Below are 18,925 nucleotides of genomic sequence, written 5' to 3'. Positions count from 1 at the left end.
TTAGTAAATTATTAATAGTTAAAGGGTAATAAGTTAGTAGAGGTGTGCTGCTCGCTTATCTACGCCGCTTACTTATTAACTACGTTATTATAAGATAATTTTAAAGAGCTTTATTAAGCTTTATTTTATAAAGTACTTTAAAAAGGCTAGTTAGTTATTAGTCTTTAAATAAGATAGTAATAGTAACTATAGGCTAAGTAAAAATAACCTAGTTAGAGACTAAAAGGATTCTAATAGCCTATAATACTTCTTAAACTACCCTTAAAGCCCTAATCTCTTACCTATAAAAAATTACTAACTACCTCTTATAAAGACTATTAATAAATAGTTTTACTAAGATATTAATATTTTTTAAGATTTAGCTAAGCAAGGCTAAATATAGCTCTTCTAGGAGACTATTAACTAATAGGTTAAATCTATACCTATATAGCTTAAGGATTATATTAAACTTTATAGTAAATAAACTACCTTTTAATTTACTATAAAATACTTATTTTCTTATATTATTTACTATTAAATTAAAGTTATTATAAGTAATCTTTTCTGAAGGGTGGTTATGACTAAAGTAGGCTAGTTTTTTTGTCCCCCCGCTGAACAAGCTATCCCTTTAGCAGTGTTAAAGGAGCAAGCAGGTATTTTGCAAGGGTCTTATCTAATCACATAACGTTAAAACCTGTGGTACTTACCCTTAGTAGTGATTTAAGAGTAACCATAAAGTACTGTGGCGTACGCCTATACTGAAAATGACTTTCTTACCAGGCACATGGATAAGGCCTAGTCAGTACCTCTCCGTCTCCTACCCTTGTGGATCTCGTGACCTGCTTGCTCCTTTAACACTGCCAAAGGGATAACCCAACGGTACGGTTCCGGCGTCATTGACAGGGTCCACTTTCGGCTGGCCCAGGAACTTTTTTTTGGTGCAGACGAGGATCGCGACTCTGCCAGTTACAATCTAGCCTTGCTTTTTCATTTCCTTTGTTCTCTACCACCAAGTCTCTCCTCTTTTACAACAGTGTACAGTTGAAGATTTCGGTATTATTGGCTCCAACCACACAATGGCTGCCGACGCCTGTCCAGTCGACCACAAAAGCCGCGAGGCCTGGCTCGAGCAAGCCCGAGCCGTCGAAGCCTCCAAAGCTGCCGCCGCCGCCGCCTCCCCCTCTACGAAGCAGTGCCCCGTCGACCACACCGCACAAGCACCCTCATCACAATCACCATCATGGAGCTCGCGTCTCACCTCCCTCCTCTGGTCGTCGTCGTCGCCGCCAACAGCCGCGTCCGAAGCTCCCGCGCAACAGCGTTCCCCCCATGCCGGCCTCGACACCGATCGCGTCATCTCCACCATCCCGCGCTCAGCCGGCGACCCCTCGGCCTGTCCCGTCGAGCATGGCGCATCAGCCAACCCTGCCAATAACGAGGTCGAGTCGGGCGCCGACGCCGCGTCGGGAAACTGGGTGTACCCCTCGGAGAAGATGTTCTTTGACGCCATGAAGCGCAAGGGCTACGACGCGCGCGTCGCGGACATGAAGACGGTGGTGCCCATTCACAACGCCGTCAACGAGCGCGCCTGGAAGGAAATACGAGAATGGGAGGCTCCGTACCTTGCCAAGTCGCAGTAAGTCGCTCCCGCCCCCTCTTCGCGGTCGGTGTGGGCAGCTGCGGTTCGTTCGTGATTCACGCTGAGGCTTGTTGCTAATGTTGCACTCTCTTGTTTTCGCAGGTGTGGCGGACCAAAGCTCGAGTCGTTTGCAAACAAAATGGACCGCATGACGCCTACCGCGCGCCTCAACACCATCCTGGGATTCACAGCCCCGTTTGACCGCCACGACTGGGTCATTGACCGCTGCGGCACAAAGGTGGAATATGTGATTGACTTTTACGCCGGTCGCCCTGGCGGCTCGACGGCCGGCCCCAGCTTCTACCTCGACGTGCGGCCAAAGCTCAACACCTGGGAAGGGATTAGGATGCGTGCCATGCGCTGGGCGCATTTAGCCTGAGAAGGCGACTCTCCCTCGCGATACAGACCACGATGAATGACCGACCCTACGACGAGCTTTGAACATCTCCTGTACCACAATACATAAAGACATATAGATCCCCAGGCATGCTTGCCTATTGTAAACTAGAAACTCTGCATTAATAAAGCAAATGTATTCACTGTATGCTCATGCCCAGATATGTTATACATGCGGCTTGACGAACCCAATTCAGATCTTACTTTAGAGTTTTCTGACTGGACCATCATCTAATATTCCTTCTTGCTCAGCTTGCGAGCTGTTAATCTGACCGGCGCAGCTGTCTCTAGCAACTGTGTAGACAAGTCCCAACCTTTATCGGCCATGCTCGCCCAGAGTTCCTTACCAGCAAAGTATTTCACGTATCCGTCAACAAGAACACTTTGATCGCTGAACATGCGCTTTAAATTCGGCGTGAAGCCAGTCTGCCTGTCCATAACCCATGCCATCTCGACGGCCTCGAACCAGGCCATGATGGCTTGCTTCGGCAGTACGTCGTCCCAGAGCAATATACACAACGTGGTTTTCTTGTGAGGCACGGCTGGCGTCGCAGTAATTGAATACTTGTCGCCATCGAGAATCTTGACTCTGCCAACGGAGCTGCTCATCGCGTGCCCAAAGCTCTTCGCCATTTCGATCTTAGCGACTTCCTGGCCGTGACGGTTCGAGACAACAGAGCTCCAGACAATAATGTATTCGCGCTTGGCGACCTCAGCAGGTGAGAGCACCTTTCCGGTCCGCAAATACTCTTGAAATAGAATTGTGGCGCGCTGGCGATTTAAAGTGGCCATCTGGACGCTGCGCACGCCGAGGTAATTCATCCATAGATGACCGAAGACGAGAAGAATCATCAGAGAAACAACGCTTCGATGGTCTTCAACCACCTTGACGACAATGGTTCCGACCAGGAGCCCAATAAGCCCCACGGCGGTTTCCTGACTGGCCTCCTTTGCATTCAGCTCAGCCAGGTTATCGTGCTTTGCAAAATGCATGCTAAGAGCAGCCTTGCTCGCGCCCGCCGACACCCCGCACAGCGCTCGCAGCGCCTCGCCAACGCTGAGAACAACGACCTTTGCCAGCGGCGACAGATACGGGCTGTACAGCTCGAGGAAAAAGGCCGTGTCGTTGAACAAGTCGGCAAGGAACCGGTAGCGTTTGGCGTCTGGCTCTATCCGGAGGCCGAAGCGGTGCGCAAACACAATAGTCGCGACTCTTGAAGTGGCGTCGCGCAATATGGTCAAAAGAAGCGCGAAGGTGGCGGAAGAATTGGCATCGCCGACGCCAAGGCCTTGCAGCAGGGCTCTGTTTGCGAGGAGCGATGTGATAGTGGAGAAAAAGGCCTGCAGTGAATCAAACGTCTGGTAGGCAAGGTAGTCAGAGGAGACAGAGTGCGGGAATCCGACGGGCAGGAAAGAATCCGACAAAATCTTCTTCCATTCCCGCAGCGAGCGTGAAAAGAGGTCGTTTGTGTGGCCCTGCGGACGGATCTAAGGTGGCAGACGTCAGCTATGGTGTGCGACAACAAAAAGGCTGCAAAAACTCCAATTACGTGAATGATACGACCGCTTGGCTCATGTAGCCATCGTTTCTGAACATGACCTGATTTGTCTAGCTCAGAGACTTCGACGTCATTCTTGCCGGAGATGAGTGCTGCTATCGTGGTAGCAGTATGTTCTGAAGACTCAACTGGCGCCATCGATGTTACAGTCGGTTTTAAGTTCGCTTGGTCGGGGTGGGCAGCCACGAAATGGCAAGAGAGATCTAACATGAGGCAGTAAACTGCCCTTTGAGTTGGTTTGGGAGGCTCATATGTTGAGGAATTGATATTCTGCGGCGTTTGGTTGATGCAGGATGGTAGATGAGTGCAAGAGGTCGAGTTGCCAGCTGGCCCGCCATGACTGCTAGTCTTGGCTCAGAAGCGACTGATGGCAGCCGGCCGGCAGAGCGCAAACGGCACAAGAAGATTTTTTTTTCTCTCGGTTTACGAACATATATTTTATGCACATAACGTAGATTTGTATATATACCTAGATGAAGAATTTCCTGCCTTCTTGGCAATCATCGCTTGGTATTCTGGCCGTTGGCATCAATAAGAAACTCGTCCGTCTTGACAGGACCCTCACCAACACCAGTCATAATGACGCGGGTGACGCCATCTCGCAAAATTTCGGCAACAGTCTCGTCCAAAACACCAGACTGGGAGCCGACACCGCCTTTCCAGCCAGAGGTGCTACCGAGAGTTTCCGTGAATGCGCCAAGGACAGCATCCTTGTTCTCATCGAGGTAGTAGATGACGCAGTTGGGGCCGGCGTCAAACGTGTACGCAGCAACAGTTTTGCCAGCCTTGGCGTTTATAGACTCAACGGCGCGAATCGCCGCACGTGAGACGTCATTCATGTAGAAAATGGGAGGGTAAGTATCAGCGCAGCAAGCGTGGAAAGAATTAGAGTCACGCATGGAAACCTCGGCAAAGTTTTCAAAGTTGCGGTTATGTATGGCGTCCTCCATGGCAGCCATGTTGTCAGGAACGATGCGCGCGATGCGCTCTTTGAAGAGGCCCGATGTTGCAACGGTCTGCTGCATACCTGAAGTGGAAGAAACGCCCTTCTTGGCGGCGCTGGCAACAAGTATGAGAGCGCGCATGCTGGGCCAATGCGAAGCCTCAGCGACGAGGTCGGCCTTGGAGTCGCTGCCGTCTTCCTTATCACCCATGCGCCAGGCGACATAGCCACCAAACAAGCTACGGCAGGCTGAGCCAGAGCCCTGGCGAGCAATAAGGGAGAGGTCGGAGGGGGAGTCGGGGAGCTCGTAGAGGTTGGCAATGGCTTGGACGAGGGCGGCGAAGCCGGCAGCAGAGGAGGCAAGCCCGGCTGCGGTAGGGAAGTTGTTTTCGGATACAATCTTGAGAGGCATCGTCGATAGCTTGGGTAGAGAAGCGTCGGACGCCTCTAGAGCTGCGCGGCGGGCGCGCAGCTCGCGAAAGCAAGCCTGCGTTCTGGCGCCCGAAATGTCGGAGAGCTCCCCGTTGAGAGTGAGGCTGTCTTCGGTGAAGGCGGTAGAGCAAGAGGCAGTCGTGAGGGTTCGAAGATCGGCCTGAGATAGAGTGACGGAGATGGAGCTGTTTGTAGGGAGGTTCAGCTTGGCATCACGCTTGCCCCAGTATCTGTCAAATATGCCGTTAGCATCGCGCAGCCTCTTCATCCAGCCATCTAGAGATTCTCCTTTGGCGGGGCAGGCCTAGGGTAGGGAGCACATACTTGACAACGGCAATGTTGACGGGAGCTGTGGTACCAGCACGGTAGACGGTAGAGTCTGCCATTTTCAATCCGGATATAGTCGATTCCTTCTCAGTTGCGCCCAGCGACGGCCGGCCTTGATGTCGTTTGGAGGAGATTTCGTGGAAGTAGGCGGTGTCGATGGAGGGGGCCAACAGGATGTGGGTGCGGGGCCAAGCTTATGATAGAGTCAGCATCGATCGAGTTCGTATCCGGTTGCCTGCCAGTTGGCGTATTGGTCGAGCAAATATAAAATGTGGCATGAGCATAATATCAGACTCTTTCGAGGCTTTGACGCAGATGATGATTAATTCATATCGTTGACGCCGCAAAAATACATCCCCCGTCTAAGATACGTATGACTGGTATGTACCTTCGACATAAATGTAAAGCGAAAACGAGCACGATCTAGTGGTTACGTGATCATTGAACAGCGCGTTTTTTTCCTTATTAATTTCCTTTTTGATCTTCTTTTTGATTTTCTAGAACTAAGTTCCAGAGCGAGAAAACATTACCATCAATCGATTCCAAGTCCCTCATCATCTCAAACCCCCCTACCAATTAAAACCCACCCACCTCAACCAAATCAGACAGCATCCGTAAAAGAAGTTCGTCCCCAAATCGCTGTCGACATGACCTGAAGCTCCGACTCTCTGCCTGTTCAAGAGTATCTCTTTTTTTCTCCTCTTTGTTTTTAGTCTTTCAGGTTTTAATTTCCAAAGTTTTTCTTATTCTTTTGGGGGGGGGTGTTCCGCGAATTGAAGATCCCATGCTGGGGTTACTCAGAAGTTGAGAAAAGGACGCAGATACACGCGAACAGCTGCCACGATGCCGTAAATTGTTCGGAGGGGTTCCATTCTCGGCGAAACATGACCCGGTGCCGCTGACTGATCAACGGCTTCCACCGGATCAGAATTATCGTCTGCAACATCCGGAACCAAGTTCTCTGAAGAAGAAGGCTCTGTCGAAGGCAAGCCGCCATTTTCATACGTTGGAGGCGGAGCCGGGAGTGGCTTAAAGTTTCGGATGCTTCTAGGCGTATACCAGATTGGATTGAATGGCAAAACTGGATCATCGTTGACTGCCGTGCTTACAACATACGCAGCTCCCCATCCCCCTTTCGAAGGATCGGGAGCTGGCCAAGTTCTCTGCGTAGGAGTTGGCGATCTCATGAGAGAAGGAATCGGATTTGTTGGAACAGGAGCAGCTAGCTGAGTTGGGGCAGAAGTAGTTGCCGCTGCCCAACTTTGACGTTGATGAGATGAACGCTTGGAAGCAGAATTGATTGCCGTTGCCCAGAACTGACTGGATGAATTGTTGGGAGCAAAGGGATTCGCCGTTGCCTTATATTGATGAGACGAAATGTCAGAAGCGGGAGTAGTTGTCGTTGCCCAATGTTGAGAGGATGATTTGTCGTAAGCAGGACCATTTGCCGCTTCCCATCGTAAATGAGGTGGAATATAAGAAGCAGAAGTAGTTGCCGTTGCCGGACGTTGAGAGGATGACCTGTTGTAAGCAGAACGGTTTGCCGCTTCCCATCGTGAATGAGATGGAATATTGGAAGTAGGAGAGGTTGCCGCTGCCAAACGTCGACGAGCTATGACAAGAAGAGTTGCCGTTGCCAAGATTTGCTCACTTACATATGCAAAATCAGGCTCAGCGTGGGCTGTGTTGACGGTGGACTTCAAAGCATCTGTAAGATCCGCAATGGCTGAAATAAGTGAAGAGGTCGTCGTTGCCCGAGTTCGATCAGATGGACTATCCTGATTAGAGGCAGGACGAGCCGTTGCGGCAGTGGGCTGCGCTTGCAAAGCATCATTCGGATCGGGATCGTCCGACTGAGAAGTATGCACCGTTTCCCAAATTTCGGCAGATAACGATTTCCATTCAGAATCAAGATCTGAAGTGTCCGCGACAGAAGGAGTTGCCTTTCCCTGGGTTTGATTAGGTGGAATACCCCAATCAGATGCATCCTGAGCTGTTGGGGCAATGGACTGCTCCTCCAAAACATCGTTGAGATCAAGCTCGGAGACATCCGAATTGGAAGTCGAATCGTCCGATGACACATTGAGATCTGCCCAGTCGTGAATGCACGGAGGAGACACCTGGATCGGTCGACGATCTCTGTCGACCACCGCGTATAGGCCTCGGAGCTGGCCATATGACGTGACTTCTTCTTCGCTTGGGTATTTTGTATGCATATGCCGCTGAACATCTGGCTCCTTGGAAGGGTCCATGATGGCGTGTGAAGTGAGTTATCCGTTATCAAGAGGGTTTCGGGAATGCGTCTTTCGAATTGATACTTAAAAGAAGATAATAGGAAATAATGGAAGAGATCTGGAAGCGAGAGTCCTGCTGCTCAAATAGTTTTCCAAGGTAATCCTCTGTCGATTCGAACATCATCATGGTTTCGTGGCGCGTAGTAGAGTGCGCCTCTCGGAAGTGTGGTTAGTTGCCATGGCATGGTCACGAAGTGCAGCTCAATTGCTGTAATTCGGGTGGCTTTACAGTAAAATGCTACACGAGGGTTTTATATTACTGGAGCTGATCATTCTGTCCATTCAATGCTGAAGAGTTAAATCTGCGTGGCGGTTGCCGCCTCAAAAGGTATTTACTATGCGCTGTGGCTTACAAGGTTTGGCGGCTGAATTGGATTGCCCCTTTGAGACTGTTACGCGAGCAGCGGCGGGTAAATTATTGCGAAAATTGGCTTTGATGGATTTGATACTGTAGTTTTTCTGCTCTCTTGTTTTAACCTTTCTTACTACTTTTCACCTGCTAATATCTACAGAATGTTGTTTGAATGGGTAAGGCGTAGTAGTCAGTAGCTCATGTAAGGATGGTAGAGTGCCTTCAGGCAGTACCTTACCTAGTAGGCAGGTAGGTACCTAAGGTATCTACCTATTGTATGGGGAATTGGTGGTTTGCTCTGAACCGAACCCACAGTAATTTTAGCGGGGACTATAGGTATCGACAACTGTCGAGAATGGCCACCAATAGACGCCGAAATAGGATCAAGTGACAAACTGCTGGAAATGGAATTCCTTTCAGGAAATATCCAATTCCACCTAATATCGGGCCAGTCACTCAATCGTTCCCGTTGCACCAAGGTGCAGTGTCGTAAGAGCTAGTCTAGTTACCAGTATAGTGAACCCTTTGCATAATTGGTGGGTCGATCTTGATCTTGGCCATTTGACGTCATAGCTGGGCTCTAATGACAGGATGCAAGGCGTGTGCAAGGCGTGCATGAGCCTTTTATCTACCCCGACCTCCCGCACGTCCAAATGGCGGCCGCTCGAACTAGACGTCGTTTGCACAATCACCTCTGTATCTGGCGACACGCAGGCCGCCCGACGCGATGAGCAGAGCACTCGGGAGGGAGGCGATGCGCGCTGCCGCTGGCTGCCAGCTGCGTAAACAAGTCGTTGGGTTGGACGGACCAGGGTGTCATGCCCTGCAACAGACCAAGCACGTCCACTCGTGTGCCCCCAGACATATTGCGACCGGAAAGAGTCGGAATCCCTCTCGATATAGGGGCGCCGGTACGTCGGTTTACGATAGAAACTTTGCCAAGGTGGCGCGGGCATCTACAGCCACGGTGTATCAGCGGGAAAGACCTCACGAGTCTACCCTCCAAAAAGAAGCGGAATTCAACGAGGCCGAAGCCACCAAAGATACAGATGCAAAGGGTGCGTCCATCGTGCTACGTCTCTTGCCACTGCTACTCTCTTTATATTGACACTCAATTATAGGACGTATCTTGACGACCCCTACGCGACTTTTGAAGCTTGTACTTCCTCTGCCCTTTGATGCTAGGCAAGAGCACATCAATAAGCAACCACTCGAGAAAATACAAGAGAACAAGCAGTCAACTCCTCCTCTTGCTCTACTGATTCACCCACATCAACCGTTATCGTATCTTGAGCGGCTGATTCAAGCAGAGCTCCCTCCGCTCCAATTGGAGAAGAAGGAAAAGACGCCGGATGTTGATTTTTGGGCCGAGGTGGACAAAGAGGCTATTCCCGAGCAGACTGGTGCAAAGGCTAGTAACGTTGCCTCGTCGTCAGGTCTCGGACATGAGGGTCCTGCCCACAAAAACAAGAGCTGGGTGAGATGGAGCTCTAGCACCGAAGTCGGCGATTTCATTCGCGATGCTGCGCGCGGCAAAGAATTCGCTGTCGATATTGAAGGTGTTTCAGAGAAGCTGCACGTCGCTGTCCCAAGTTTCAAGGATCGCACACATTATATGCGCATGAGGCTCCGACGAATGTGCGAGCAGATTGATGCCATGTCTCGACTCAAGAACGAGTGCGATGAGATTGCCCACAAGAGCGCTTATCGCCTCGCCAAAGGTGGTTTTGGTCTGTTGGCGTCCTGGTGGGCCACCGTCTATTACGTGACATTCCATACGGAGATGGGATGGGATCTTGTTGAGCCAATAACTTATCTGGCAGGGCTTACAACCATCATGGCGGGTTATCTGTGGTTCCTATTTATCAGTCGAGACCTGAGCTACAAGGCTGCGATGAATGTCACAGTGTCGAAGCGCCAGAACGCACTCTATCTGGAGCGAGGATTCAACATTGGAAAATGGGAGCAGTTGGTCCAAGAAGCCAATGCACTACGAAGGGAACTCAGAATCATTGCGTCCGAATATGATGTTGAATGGGAGGAGGTCAAAGACTTGGGTGGCTGGGAGGTGAAGGAGGCATTGGAGAACGAAGATGAGAAGACAAAGACTGCCAAGGACAGACAGGAGGAAGACGACGATGAAAAGAGCCGAAAGCGAGACGCGAAACAGGAGCGACCCAAGGAACAGCATTGAATCGTTGAACACGGCATGTATTACTAGGACTACATAGAATTATTAGCCTTGCCTTTCAAGGCCCGATAGAGATCGAAAAGCACACATAAAAGAACTTTTGTGTTCCCACAGGTAAAACAGGCTATTATAGCATCAACGCGTGATTCTACCCTATTCCGCCCCCCCCCCACATTCACGATAACGTGTTGGGAGAGAAATTTTCCCAACGCCTCAATCAGGTAGTTTTAGGCTCCGGATGCATAGAAAGTCCCATGCATCGGTTAGTCTTTCCCATCCTGGCTTTCAATGTGCCAAAGGGCAGTGATTTCACCAATCTCCTGTCCACATTACTCAGGCGGCATTACTGCCGGAGCTCCAATCGCTAGCTGTCGAGTAACCCTTGCGGTGGAGAAAATGGTCACCATCACAGCCAGGCCTTCCAAGCAATGGAGTTCGGGACGAGCCGCTGGGTCGCCATGCAGATAAATTGAATAAATCACCCAATATTCATTGTCGGATTATTTCACCCGCGTCCTAATTGGACAATTGGAACCGCACTACTGTCAACCCATAGTTACCGCGCCGCTGTTATTTCCTCTGAGACCCCGCCCCCGCTTTCATAGGTACCTGCGGGAGGAACAACGGTTATTAATAAGCCCTCAGTCGACGCAACGTTTTGTTTGACCGCCGCTCAGTATTTTCATTTCTTCTCACATCCAGGAAAGCCCGGCTGGTGACAGAGCACATTTTAATCACCGCAGAAGCACCCGAAACCTAGGTTCTCCGATGACGCCCGAGACCGTCTACTTGCCCGACGGGCAGACGTACACAGTTAGCCCAGTGTTTGGCGGTTTTGGCTTCAAGAGCAACGATCTCACTCACGCGGCGCATTTCCCTGTCGGCTGGCACATTGTGGTACACACTGAAGAAGAAAAGATTGTGTTCCAAGATGGATCCGAGGCATCGGTGAATGGAGAGGGCCACGCGCAACCTGCTGGAGACGATCACGCCACCGCCGTGGACGCTGGAGATGGCTCTGCGCAGAAGCGCAAAAAAAGAGTTCGACCCTTTGTTCAGCCGACTCGTCAAAACGACACGCTCTTCATATCCTCTCTCTCAACACCGTCTACCCAGGAATATGGACCACCTGCAAGCCCGACCAGACAGATCGCCATGATTCTGTGGGTGAGCCTGTACTGGTATTTCCACCAACGTGAACCGTCGCCGCGCATGAGCACAAAAGCGTCCCACGAAACACCAGAGTCTGCAAAGCCCACGGGTGAATGGCGCATTACCATTCAACGCGATGGTGTGCTCCGCGGCCGCAATTTGATCCCCAAGCTTGAGCGTATGGGCTTGCTAGCTACAGAGTCAACAGATGTCGGTACCAGTCTCGATGATGGTGACGAGACGTGGTCCAACATGTTTGTTTCTCAACGCATGTTTTGGCAGCTGCCGCCAAACTTGTTTCTATTCACGCTCAAGCCTGTCAAAGCTCCGTCCCCTTGGCCGGGCTCGTCGGGGTCACCTAATGACAGTCGTCCTGGCTCCCCAGTGGCACAGGGCGCGACTCACCTTGCGGTGAGGGCAATGTCTCCCCAGCCAGGGGTCGCGAGACTCTACAACGACTTGCCGGGAGCCCCGACTCCGACCAACATCACAGCCGGGGTGTCGACGGCACACCCAATCACGCCGTTCTTTTCGACGTCGCATCTACCAACCTACTATCCTCCGCTCACGTTGCAATACACGTTCACGAACAATCTGCGACACCCACTACGGCCTAAGCCGCCTCGTATGGGCGAGATATTTTATTCACGCTTTGTTCCATCAGTCGGACGCTACTTGTCGTTTCGTGTGGCTTCTCTATCTCCAGAGCCTGTGCCATACTTTGGACCTATGGGGCCTAACCCACCCGATCACCCAGAGCTAGCATGCCTCTCTGATACGCAGCTGCTCGAGTCGTGGTTCGCCAAGCCCCGCGTGAGCGCTTTCTGGGGCAAGTTTACACCTGAATTCTTGCCTACTGTTGTCAAATTGAAGCACTCTTTCCCGGCAATTGGTCTCTGGGACGGCGTGCCTTTTGGATACTTTGAAATATATTGGGTCAAGGAAGATATACTGGGCAAAGTGCTTGGTGGAGAGGCTGGCGATTTCGATAGAGGCCTGCATGTAATGGTTGGCGAAGAATGGGCGCGCGGGCGGGCTTCTGAGTGGATGACGGGCTTGGTGCATTGGTGCCTCACGACGGACATGAGAACCATGAACGTTTGCTTGGAGCCGAGAATTGATAACGAGAGGTACGTTTTTTCGCTCATCATATTAAGGGTATCACGAGCAATATTGAGGCTAACGTGGCTACAGAATCCTCAAACACTTGGACGAGTCTGGATTTGGTCGAGAAAGGCAATTATCGTTCCCGCACAAACAATCCTGGTACGTTCGCTTGCGCCGCGAGACGTGGACCGGGCCAGTGCTGTAATTGTAGACATGCGGAGTTAATGAGCCGTCGAGGACGGTAGAGTAATCATTTTAGTATGATATATAATATATATTCTATAATTGGTGTCATTGTTCGCTGCCAGAATAACCTGTTATAACAGCTAGATGGGTTAGACTTGCGTTGGTGCTGACCGTGATAGGCAAAGACATGAAGCTCGGCATTGAGTGACGCAGTTGTGACGATGCTGTGGTGGGAATGATGTGTCTTGAACAGATGCGAATTGAAATGTAGCAATTTGTGCGATGCGCACTTGATGCGCAAATGTTGGTGATCGTCATTGCAGCGTCACTACCTTTTGGCCAGATGCCCATGTCAGCCGAAACCAGATTCCGCGCGAATTCCGACGCCCAGCTGCCCCGTTGCCTTTGCCCACTGCCCCGACTGTGAATCCAAATGTAACGCTTTAATGTGCCATGGCAGATATTTCGGCTGATCTACCCCCTAGCGTCTGAAAATCAAGGAAAGATGAAGAGTTAACGGAAATATGGGTGTGCAACCAAAAGCAACGTAGCACAGCCACAGCACAGCGCTAATTCTGTTTCTCCGGCTTTTGGGTTTGGTGTGGCGACTAAGTTGTACCAAACACGAGACCTGGTGGCTGCCCGGTGACGGATCAAAAATCGGCAATGGAGAAACAAGGGAAAAAAGGCAAAAATAGACATGGGCGAAATGCGAAATACGATTCTGGCATTCTGGGTACACCCCTCCTCCTTGAGCAAATCGTGCTGCTACTATGGCACACAGTCTGTGAATCACGGTTCTGGCGATCGAGTCTGTCGCAGATATAAGCAAGATCTTTGATTCGTCGAAGCGCGGCTCTCTGTCTCATTTCCCTCGTATTGTATCATTTCTATCATTTTTTTCCCTCGGTTTCGTCACCATCGTGACTAAAATCACTGTTATTATTTCTACTTGTCAAGTTTTTCAGCTCGACAAGGCCACCGCGACCATGTAACGACATGGTAAATATGGACTTTTTTTTTACACGTCATCTTTGCTAGTTTCATTATAACTAGCTGTCAAACCCGCAGAATCGGGGCAAGGGAAGCCCTCCCACAGGGCTGCATCGGAGTGCCGTGCTAGCTAGCCCGGCCCGATGACCATCAGTTCCCGTGCCTTAGCGCTGGCGACGAGGTCCCACGTGCAGGTAGGTTATAGCTGAAAGCAACTGGTCGTTGAAAAATTTTGGGTAGCATCGGCAAAAGCTACTAGGATATAACGCTAGAGTTTTGATACAAAATTTCATACTTTTGAGAGTAAAATCGAAAAGTGTACCGAAAAGCAAAGTGGCGGCAGAGTGAGGCGTGTTGCCTTTGGTGTAAGTGGTGGCTGTTATTTGAGTTTACATACAATTACGCCACGAAATGTTGGCGAGAAAAAAAAAGCGTTTCCATAGTCTAATTCAAAGAGCAACACTTTATAAATAATTGATTGTCCATCTGCAGTGTTGAAACATTGTCAGAGTCTGCCTGAGTGCCGTCAGCCATCACCGCAACGATGAAGATTTCCACCTGTGTGTCAGTTCTCCTGTACGGGACTTGTGTATCTGCCTTTGTCACGATACCTGATACTCTTGCCGATGGCGTCTACCATGTCGAAAAGCAGACCAATCCCCAACAAGACCCAAAAATCAAGCGAATGGACATTGCTCCCGCCGTCGTCAGGCGCGGCCGCTGCTCCCCGGGAGTATGCGACGACAAGTATCCCAGCCACACGTTCCTCACCGAAAAGCTGCCCTTTCCCGGGTTTCGACCCTACTGCCGCAACGAAACCCACACGCTGACCACCGACAACCTGCTCGCGGCCGTCAACCGCCTCTTTTACACGCCGCTGTTCTGGATCCCGCCCGACTCGGCGCGCTTCGCCCTGTACAACGGCACCGTCGCCTACATTTGCAACCTGGGCGACTGGGGCTCCGGCTCGCTCGTCGAGTTTATGGAGGCCATGCGGATCCTCGACGAGCGCTGCGTCGCCCCGGGTGGCTCGGATGGCTCGGCGGTGGTGGTGCGGGCGGCGAAGCTGTCGGTCCGCAAGTACGAAAAGTTTTACGGGCGCGAGGTGGCTGGTGTGCCCATTTGCCAGTGGGAGACGGAAAAGGGCGGCATGAAGAATGATTTGCTTGAAAAACAGGAGGACTGTCTGAGCTATATGAATGGCATGCGTCGGTTTCTGGGAAACGAGGAGACGTGGTGCAACGACGATGCGACGGGCCATTGGCTCTGGGAGAGGCTGAGGGTCATGTTTCCGTGGTATAATAGCCGTGATGCGGCGACCACAGATTGAGGGCCGCGACGGTGGCTGAAGAAAAAAAAAAAAAAGACTGCAGTTTGTATTTGCAAGAGGATTAGAAGCTGTGTGTAGTATGAATGGAACTTCTGATGCCTTTAATGACGTCAACGTAGCGAATCCTCGTTGCGAAATTGGCAGTGAGATGCAGACTCGGCGATAACGGCTGCAACTGAGCTGGAGGATACAAAGAGCCCCAGCAAAGTTCAGCTATGCTGCATGTCGTACGTGGCTGTAGATGTGAACCACTCTATGCCAGAATGAGCTCTCGAGGACCCAAACATGCACATTTGTTGTTTGCGGCTCGTATTCTACTGGGCGTAGCTGATAAGAGACACACAGCTTCTGTCTCTAACAGACAGTAATCGACACTGTAATACAAAAGTGTCTCCAGCACGGAGTAATACCCTTTCAACTTGGCTTGATAACTATATAATAGCGAGTTATAGGGCGTCAATCAGCTTTGCGGGGGAACTCGCAGCGGCATGTGGGCGATTACTAGTGGCCTGTAATAGGGTTTGTAATAAGGGATCCTGTGGCGGGCCGAGGTGCACAAATTCCACGTGCTTACAGTAGACTAAGCCGCTGAAGCACTGCTGCAAAAAACAAGCTGGGCCTGCTGATACCGACCGTGGCTCGAAAGTAGTTATCAGTAGTTGTAAGATCAACACCCACGAGGGGTAGAAGTAGAACCAGCTCCCTCAAGTAGCAAGAGACATTCCTTTGCACGTTACATGGCCCGGAATACAGAATTGTGAGCTGCTACATTGGGAAGCTCTGTATGTTAAAGATGGGTGGGGGACCGGTTTTGTGTGCTGTTCACCCTGTAGGTCTCACTCAGGAACAGCTGAAGGTTTTCCTGTCGGTCTTGTCGGTGTAGAGATGGCGAGATCAAGAGAGACATCACCGAATCAAACTCCAAAAAAAAAAAAGTATAATAATTCGCGATTGTTATCATTTGGGAGGTGGGCTTTTCCAGGCATAATGCTAATGCTGACACGACAAGCACAGCTGTCAGCAGGGGGGGCCATTACTAGAGCCTGATCGTAATCAGGGCTGGGCGATGACGACAGATGTCATGGGGCTTGGCCCCAGGAATATGGGGAAGAGGGGCACAAAAGTGCGCATAAAGAAAAAAGTAGTTTGCCCCAGGGTCTATTATGCTACAAAGTGATAATGTTGGCGTAATAACTATATTATAAACAACTTTTTCTTCTTCTTCTTCTTTGTTGAAACTGGGGGGGTGTGCGTACAGCGATTCGTTGTTTTTCATCGCGGACCTCGCCGCTGCGTCGAAAAAGCTGTTGACAGCTGGCACAATCCCATCGCCCCTCCCAGACCCAATCATACGTTATACATTCGTTGCAACAATGTAAAAAGCTTGTTGTGTGCGGAAGAAAGAGTGGTTTTGCTCCGGCGATGCAGCTGAAAAATAAAAATAAAAATTGTTGTTGCCTCTGTACAGATTAAAACTGAGTACTGGTCTCTGCTCAGCCTGGACTTGAAAGGGCTGGAATGTAACCCTACGCCCAGCCCAGCCCGAGAAGGAGGCTCACAGCCTTGCCAGCTGGGCAAAAAAAAAAGTCTTTTGTATGTACATGTTAAGCCTAACAATAACAACACAGCTTTGCTGCAAAAGACTGCAGTACATGAGGTCGCCACTCATCGGCCATGCGCGTCGTCTATTATTACGCAGCTTGGGAAAGCCAAAAGTCCATTCCTCGAACAATAACAATCTGCCTGCCACTCGTGAATGGCTCACAGAATGTGAGAGCCAAGCCTGCCGCCAGCCCGTCTCTCTACAAACCAAGGTACTTTTTGCTACATGCCACCCCCCCCCCCCCCCTCCGCCTCTCGTCGCCCCGTGTCTTCATGGCGCCGTCACTTCTCCGGAGGCGGCGAGTGGATGGGCTGTCGCCGTCAAAGCCTCAAGGATCGGCGTCGCATTTTTGACGTTGGGAAAAATGTTGCATGCACCCGGGTCCCGTGCTGTGCGTTTCCGTCAACCTGGAAAGGGGACACAGGAACGTGCTCGTTATCGCAATGTTGTGACTTGTGACTTGTAGACAGTGTTACAGGAGGGCTAGACAAGAGATACAAACAAGGAGGCTCTGTGCGTTCCCGATACACCGAGCTGACTCGCTTTGATCGTTTAGACTAACAACTTTGACCGGTCTCGCCTAATACGGACAAAGCCGGCTCCCCCAAGTTCACACCTCTAAAGAATCCTGGTTTCTCCGATGGCGATGAAGGAAAGCAAAAAAAAAAAAAAAAAAAAAACGCCCAACGGCCTGCCTACTAGGCATCAATGCAAAACGGCCGCAGCAATGGCCCGAAAAGTCTTTTGTCACCGCTCCGTTGCTGCCTTTTTTTTTTTTTGCCCAGACCACAATGACAACCAAGCGGATGCCGTACCAAGTACGGATACATACATATTAAACGAAAGCTGCGCCTCTGCAAGCAAGGCACATATCCGCACGCGATAGGGCCTCCAGCCTGTCTGTCACCTACTTAGCGGTGGAGATACCCCATGCTACAGCTCATAGCACAGTGCATTATCATGGCCCATTCGAAAAGACCATTGCGGACGCTGTGGTTTTTGGGTGGCCATGGGTCGCCTTTTCCAGGCGTCCTCCTCCTCCTCCTCCTCCCACGACGCCACACCACCCACCATCTGGAATCTTGGAGGGGGGTGTGCGCGTTGGGTCCCGAGGTAGGACCCAAAGTATGACTCGGGCCTCTCTGTTTTGGACACCTGGCTCGGGCGGAACCTGTCATGACTTGAATGTTATATTATGCTGGGCTGGTCCCGCCCCCGGTCACCGTTATCTCTTTTTCCGCTTCTTCTTTTTTAATTTTCAAAATTATATCCATCGGTTCCATCTCACGGCTACTTATCCCCCAGCTGGATCTGGACTTGTCATCAACAACACAAGATCGCATCGTGGTTGTTCTCTTCAAACGTCATCCCGCCACACCACCACCCACCCTCTTGTCCTACGCCACACCCTCCAGGACACCATTTGAAGCGCCGAGACACGGCGACAACATCCTACCTATTTGTCGCGTAAACATTTATAACCATTACACAACCCCCAACTCATCAATCGTTGTCCTTTTTTCCCCGACTTTTGTCCACGGAAACAACACTGAACCGAGAAGCAACACCGAGCGGAGGCCGCCTTTGTATCACATCGCCACCCGCCTCCTCCAGCCCGCCCACCCCGCATCCACTTACACACCCTGGAGCGCCAACCTCGCCGCCGAGGTTCCACGAATCCTGCCTTTGCAGTGACCAGAAATAACAGCAAGGAGGCATCGCCCGCGCACCCAACCGCCGAAAGCAGCACGCAGCATCATCATCCTCATAAACACCACCAACCGGCGACCACACCTCGCAAGCAACAGTCTTGCTCTCCCTCCATCATCCCCCGCACCGTCGACGATAGCATCATCACAACAAACAACAAAATGGCGCCCAAGTCCACCTCGGCCGAAGCGGCGGCCACCGCGACCGCAACCACCACGTACTATATGGTGCCCAATCTCCGCGCCATCGACCCCAGCGCACGCGAGGTCGACCTCAGCGCGCATGCATGGGTCCGCCCCATCGCCATCGAGGACGAAGATCTCATGTTTGGCGGCAAGTCGCTGAGCACATTGTACGAGGAGGAGCGCCGGCGGCAGAGCGCCGGCGGTGGCGGCAGCATCGCGGGCGGCAGCAGCAGCAGCGACGAGGAGAATCACGAGGAGGAGAGACGCGGTCGCGAGCGGGTGCGACGTCAATACAGCCCGCCCAAGTCGCACCGCAAATAAGCGTCTTTTCTTCTTTCGTCATGATACGTCCCCGCTCTCCTTGATTCATCCTCACGATATATCCCTAGACCGATGTTGGTGCGACCGCATACCCCATTCAACGGTCGCAGCGCATCACTGCTGGCACTTTTCTTTAGATGGATACATGTTTCTTTTTTTTCTTTCTCACCCTTTGCAGATACACCGCGTTATTATAAGACGGTGCTAGCATAGAAGAGCTGCCTCG

General features: G+C 51.1%; 8 protein-coding genes across 8 annotated transcripts; 5 read left to right on the top strand and 3 right to left on the bottom strand.

Annotated features, from left to right (window-relative positions):
* Positions 1-1,055: 1,055 nt before the first annotated feature.
* Positions 1,056-1,997, top strand: BBA_09495 (cytochrome c1 heme lyase; the record flags this gene model as incomplete). The annotated part of the gene is made up of 2 exons (XM_008604592.1): positions 1,056-1,615; positions 1,721-1,997. The coding sequence occupies 2 exons, from the start codon at positions 1,056-1,058 to the stop codon at positions 1,995-1,997; spliced, it is 837 nt and encodes a 278-aa protein (XP_008602814.1).
* Positions 1,998-2,245: 248 nt separating this feature from the next.
* On the bottom strand, positions 2,246-3,711 carry BBA_09494 (DUF647 domain protein; the record flags this gene model as incomplete). The annotated part of the gene is made up of 2 exons (XM_008604591.1): positions 2,246-3,502; positions 3,565-3,711. 2 exons carry the CDS (start codon positions 3,709-3,711, stop codon positions 2,246-2,248), a joined length of 1,404 nt encoding a protein of 467 aa, XP_008602813.1.
* Positions 3,712-4,073: 362 nt separating this feature from the next.
* On the bottom strand, positions 4,074-5,334 carry BBA_09493 (diphosphomevalonate decarboxylase; the record flags this gene model as incomplete). Its single annotated transcript, XM_008604590.1, has 2 exons — positions 4,074-5,178; positions 5,273-5,334. The coding sequence occupies 2 exons, from the start codon at positions 5,332-5,334 to the stop codon at positions 4,074-4,076; spliced, it is 1,167 nt and encodes a 388-aa protein (XP_008602812.1).
* A 738-nt stretch (positions 5,335-6,072) lies between these two features.
* On the bottom strand, positions 6,073-7,527 carry BBA_09492 (uncharacterized protein; the record flags this gene model as incomplete). Its single annotated transcript, XM_008604589.1, has 1 exon — positions 6,073-7,527. The coding sequence occupies one exon, from the start codon at positions 7,525-7,527 to the stop codon at positions 6,073-6,075; it is 1,455 nt and encodes a 484-aa protein (XP_008602811.1).
* Positions 7,528-8,512: 985 nt separating this feature from the next.
* BBA_09491 (uncharacterized protein) lies at positions 8,513-10,115 on the top strand (the record flags this gene model as incomplete). Its single annotated transcript, XM_008604588.1, has 3 exons — positions 8,513-8,703; positions 8,825-8,979; positions 9,043-10,115. 3 exons carry the CDS (start codon positions 8,513-8,515, stop codon positions 10,113-10,115), a joined length of 1,419 nt encoding a protein of 472 aa, XP_008602810.1.
* Positions 10,116-10,880: 765 nt separating this feature from the next.
* Positions 10,881-12,701, top strand: BBA_09490 (aerobactin siderophore biosynthesis protein iucB; the record flags this gene model as incomplete). Its single annotated transcript, XM_008604587.1, has 3 exons — positions 10,881-12,394; positions 12,459-12,530; positions 12,698-12,701. 3 exons carry the CDS (start codon positions 10,881-10,883, stop codon positions 12,699-12,701), a joined length of 1,590 nt encoding a protein of 529 aa, XP_008602809.1.
* A 1,393-nt stretch (positions 12,702-14,094) lies between these two features.
* Positions 14,095-14,880, top strand: BBA_09489 (uncharacterized protein; the record flags this gene model as incomplete). The annotated part of the gene is made up of 1 exon (XM_008604586.1): positions 14,095-14,880. One exon carries the CDS (start codon positions 14,095-14,097, stop codon positions 14,878-14,880), a length of 786 nt encoding a protein of 261 aa, XP_008602808.1.
* A 3,474-nt stretch (positions 14,881-18,354) lies between these two features.
* Positions 18,355-18,699, top strand: BBA_09488 (uncharacterized protein; the record flags this gene model as incomplete). The annotated part of the gene is made up of 1 exon (XM_008604585.1): positions 18,355-18,699. The coding sequence occupies one exon, from the start codon at positions 18,355-18,357 to the stop codon at positions 18,697-18,699; it is 345 nt and encodes a 114-aa protein (XP_008602807.1).
* Between the last annotated feature and the right edge of the window lie 226 nt (positions 18,700-18,925).

The sequence above is a fragment of the Beauveria bassiana genome (genome assembly GCF_000280675.1).
Source record: "Beauveria bassiana ARSEF 2860 unplaced genomic scaffold BBA_S00055, whole genome shotgun sequence".
In the NCBI taxonomy this organism is placed as follows: Eukaryota; Fungi; Ascomycota; class Sordariomycetes; order Hypocreales; family Cordycipitaceae; genus Beauveria; species Beauveria bassiana.
This window is presented reverse-complemented; position numbering and strand designations above follow the sequence as displayed.